At 41.7% G+C, this 4,444-nt stretch overlaps 1 protein-coding gene across 1 annotated transcript in view; it reads left to right on the plus strand.

Annotated features, from left to right (window-relative positions):
• The window catches only part of LOC104540123 (chromosome unknown open reading frame, human C3orf33), a gene marked incomplete at its 3' end in the record, with an annotated part of 3,489 nt that extends 263 nt beyond the window's left edge, over window positions 1-3,226 (plus strand). Inside the window, exons 2-4 of the mRNA XM_010183851.1 lie at window positions 1,557-1,710; window positions 2,410-2,570; window positions 3,008-3,226. Of these exons, the coding sequence (XP_010182153.1) occupies window positions 1,557-1,710; window positions 2,410-2,570; window positions 3,008-3,226 (534 nt within the window). The remainder of the gene's footprint in view (window positions 1-1,556; window positions 1,711-2,409; window positions 2,571-3,007) is intronic.
• Between the last annotated feature and the right edge of the window lie 1,218 nt (window positions 3,227-4,444).

Raw genomic sequence — 4,444 nt, forward strand, 5'->3', positions numbered from 1 at the left:
CAGCCGCCTTCCTCGCCCCTTTTTTGGTTTCTGATTCACAAGGTTGTTCTCCAGCTCCTGCGGATACCGGGGGCCCCATTCCTCCTGGGGTGCACAGAGGGGTTCCTCACAGCTTTTCTCCCTGCTTCCATGAGCGGAGCTGCTTTTTAAATATTTTTAAACATAATGATCAATTCACAGCTCTTACTAGTGCTCTACCTCCAGCCAAAGCTCGGTCTCTGCAGCCGGCAGTGACCTGGTCTCCTGTGTGGTGCCAGCTGTTTGAAAAATAACAATTACTTTGAGCTTCCCTCTGCACAATTCCAAATGCAGTTTGCTACAGGAGAACATTTGTATGAAATTTTTACTCTATAATCTTACCAGAAAGCCTGAATTATAAACGCTGTCAGAATTCTTTATTACTATTATTTTTCTGTTTTGTTTTTGGTTGATTGGGGGATTGGACTGGATGATCTTTTGAGGGCCCTTCCAATCCCTAACGTTCTGTGATTCTGTGATTCTGTGTGTGATTGGTTGTTTAACCCAAGGCTTTGTGCATCTGTTAACCAAGCTTTGGAGCTCCCAGAGCAAATGAGATCAGATCTGAATAGTTTCCACTTGTAAAAACCTTCAGGCTTTCTTCCTGCAGAGCCCTGAGTGTCTGCGTTCCCAGGGAAGACCTTGCGGACCACGAACGGGGAGGTTTTCTGAGTAAATAGCGTACAGGAGAAACACTGAGCGCAGTCGTGGTGGTTTGGGTATTTTATTTCCCCAAGGGCTGGTGTGTGACAGCAGCTGTACCTGAGCAGATCAGCACTTGTCACAGTTGTCTAGATGCAAAGGCTCCTGACAGTGACACCTCTGCGAGTTGGTGTCCTAAATTTGGGTGTCACACTATCCCTGGTGCCTGTTCTTCTCCCTGCACTCCAAACCAGCGGCTGCTCTGTTCCTGTGCTGCTGGCCAAGTCTTTGCTGCGTGCCAAGCTTTGTTTTCCTGTGTGCTCATGTAACTCCCTTTGAATCCTCCCGTTAATCAACGGCTGTGATATCAAATTTAATCTCCTTGTGGGCTTTTCAAAGATGTGCACTTGCCTTTGTCCCTCTCCTTTCACTCCCTTACCAAAGCTGTGGCATTTCTGTGCTCCTGCTCTGCCTTTGTTTTCAGTGTGTCTCTTCTTTGCGAGCATCTTTAAACACGTTTTGGCTTCCTTTCACCCTGATTCTAGCCCTGGTCAGGGCACTCCTTAAACACAATTTTCATGGTGAATCACATGAACTTCAATATCAAAAATATATTCAAAAATATTCAAAAAATGGCAGTTTCTGGTCTTTCTCTAAACCTTGCAAGTCCTGCAAAACAGAGAACATCCTAAGTGTCTGGAAGGACTGGCACATAAAGACTTGTGTAGTTGATTACTGTTAAATATATATACGTAGATATATACACTCGCCTGTGCTGTCTAATAACAGATCTGTAATTTGCCGAACTATTTTAAGAAGAAGTTGGATTTAATGTGATTGTGACCGCTTTACAGTTTTTTATAAAATCTTTGTCTTGCTCTTCTTTCCATCAATAGACAACAAAGTTCACAAGTGCTATGGACATACCTGTGGAGTTTGTAGAAAAGAACGTGAAGTTGCGGGGAAAATTACACCAGGTAACTGACAAGGGCCTGGAAGTCGAACATGTTCCAATTAGCATCCCTTTCATCACGGCAATGCAGAGGAAATGTAAGTGAAAGAGGGTGAAGAGCATGGGGAGGAACACAGCGATGTCGGTGTTGTGTCTGCATGGAGGGTCAAGTTACAATTCTGGCTCTGCCTTCTTTTTTCTGGTCTTTGTGTGCTCCACAAGTGGGAAGCTGGGGGATAAAATACTGTGAGAGCTGTGAAAAGAGCTTGCTGATTACTTGTATTAATTAGCATCATTGTCATTATATTTTTCTGGCAGCAAGAGCTGTCCACAGGTCATTCATGTGCTTGCGTAGCTCATCTCCTTCCTGGGGAAAATATTCTGCTGGGCTTACACTTTTCATTTCGGATGAAGATCCCAGCACCACATACACAGACCTGTTCCTATGGACAGATTTTCTGTCCTTCAATGCAGCCACACGTTGCTTTGCAGATACCTGCGGCGCTGGTGCTTCTTGCCTGGTGTTTCTGCCCCTTCAGATAAAATATTAATGACTGCTAATGAAAGTTCTTCCTGTTTGTATGCAAAATAAACCAAGGCAATCTGGAATTCAGTTTCTTACTGAAGGAGAGACGAGACCAAATGCTTAATTGGGAATAAACAGTGCTTTGGGGAAATAAAATGGATTATTTGTATTAAGTGCATGGGAATAAATTTCTTACCAACAGCTGAGGGTCTGTGCAGAGCGTGAAGTTTCTTTTGCTGCAGTCAGTAACCATGTTTTTCTCTCTAACCAGGGCGATCACAGGGTTTGCTGCTGGTGAAGCTGGCAGGGGTGGAGATGGCTCCTGGTGGTGTGGCCTGGCTGCAGCAGGAGGTGAAGCCCCGACAAGTGGTGTGGTTCCAGCTCCTGGGAAGGGAGGACTTGGCGCTTGAGTGCCTTGTTTTAGTGAATAAGGTAAATATAGTGACAGAAACGGGCTTTTATCTGCAGTTTTGAGCTTGACTGTCCTCGGCAATTCAGTTATCTCAGTACTTTTAAGGGATGTTATTTAGAATTTATCTGTCTTGATATGAATTTTAAGTGCTGTATTTGTAAATGTGATTGCAAGCCCAGTATTTTTGCAGCCTGATTCACGAATGTGTTTCTCAGTCACACAGTGCCAGGCTGTATCGTGTAGTTCTGATTACCCCAATATTTAGTCCATCAAATGTTCTCTCACAACTGACGTGCATTAGTATAAGGTTTTAACAGCGGGATTAATCTTAACTTTTAACTCTTTCTGCCATAGTTTTAGCCATAAGTAAAGCTTGTGTCTCAGAGGGAGTTCACACCAAAAAAAGAGAAAAAACTGTTTTAACAGTGAATATCCCATTTACTGTGCCTTTTTACAGGGTCAGTTTCGCAGTCTGTGCTTAAATGAAGAGATCTTGAGCCGCGGGCTCGGCAGAACAGCACGAATTGAGGGGCTGCATCACGAGTCCCTCCTCTATTGGAAACTTCACAAGAGCCTGCTTCGAGCAGAGCTAAAGGCCTTGAAGAAAAAGAAAGGAATATGGAAAGAAGAAAGCTACTCTGAAAGAATTAGAGATCATATAAGCAACAATAAATTTGTACAGAAATTGAAACTATTTGGGAGCTGGTTAAGAAGGTTTATTTAAAGGTAAAAAGGAAGACTTGCATGGAGAAATGCTGGTTATCAATGTTTTTTGCTTTATGTAAAGTAATTTACAACAAAAACCAGTGTCATCATTTGGAGGGTCCTCATCTTGAACAGAAAGCCCATACTTAATGCCCTATTATAACCCAGATGGGATTGAAATTGAAATTCAGTAGTGTGTGGGCCACAATTTAAAATGTTCTGAAGCCAGACTTCTCTACAACCATGCCCTAAATGAGTTGTCTGGTTTTCCACCTGCTAAATACCTCCACAGCTGTGTAAAACCTAAACCATGACACTTAACCATTACAAAGCTTGTGGTATGTATTTACACATGAGCATTTTGTTTGAATTCTATTCTTACACTACTTCTATGTGTAATTTGTGTTTTAAAATCTTTCATCTTGAATAAGTGGTTGCATTGTTACCCATATAAAAGGTAATTTGTTAAGGCTGATCTTAAAAAGCTGATAAGGTCATAGCAAATAAAGTTTCTCGGGCGGGAGATCACTTGGTATATCAAAGAATATAAATTAAGATGTCAGTAATCCAAATTTTAGAAGACAACATTCACTTGAAGAGGAGAAACCTATGCTTTTTTTCCTGATGGTTCTATAAACATGTAAAATTAACCCAGAACTTCAACATGAAATTTGAAAAGGTGGACCATATTGCGGATACTGCGTGGACTTAAAATTCTTGTTCATGTTTTATTTTTGAAACACATGTTAAGCATTTATTTTGTAAATATTCTGAGAATAAAGATTGAATTTCTTATGTTTGTGGTCACATTTTATATACCAAACACTTGACCTTTGCTTAACCTCCCACAGTCCCAATATTTATTTAAAGTGAAGTGTTTTACAGATTTTCTTTCTGTGCGATTCCTTGCCAATGAAATACTTAGAAGAGTGCAGTACAAAAAAATCTCAGTAGCTGAGCATGGCTTGTCTGACAATTAGTTGCTGTGTCACCATTTGCTGACTTCAGGGCAAAATTTGGAATCCTGAGATTCCCCCCCCAAAAAAAGCAGCTTTTCCTTGGGTAAGAATAGATGTTGGTGCTTCTTTATTACTTTTGTTTTTGCAAACACAGTGTGCAGCTCGCCATGAAGTACCTGCAGTGCAGACCTGGGGTTGGACAGCCGCTCTGTGGGCAGTGGCAGATCTCC

This window comes from Mesitornis unicolor, unplaced genomic scaffold, assembly GCF_000695765.1.
Source record: "Mesitornis unicolor isolate BGI_N332 unplaced genomic scaffold, ASM69576v1 scaffold31394, whole genome shotgun sequence".
NCBI lineage: Eukaryota > Metazoa > Chordata > Aves > Mesitornithiformes > Mesitornithidae > Mesitornis > Mesitornis unicolor.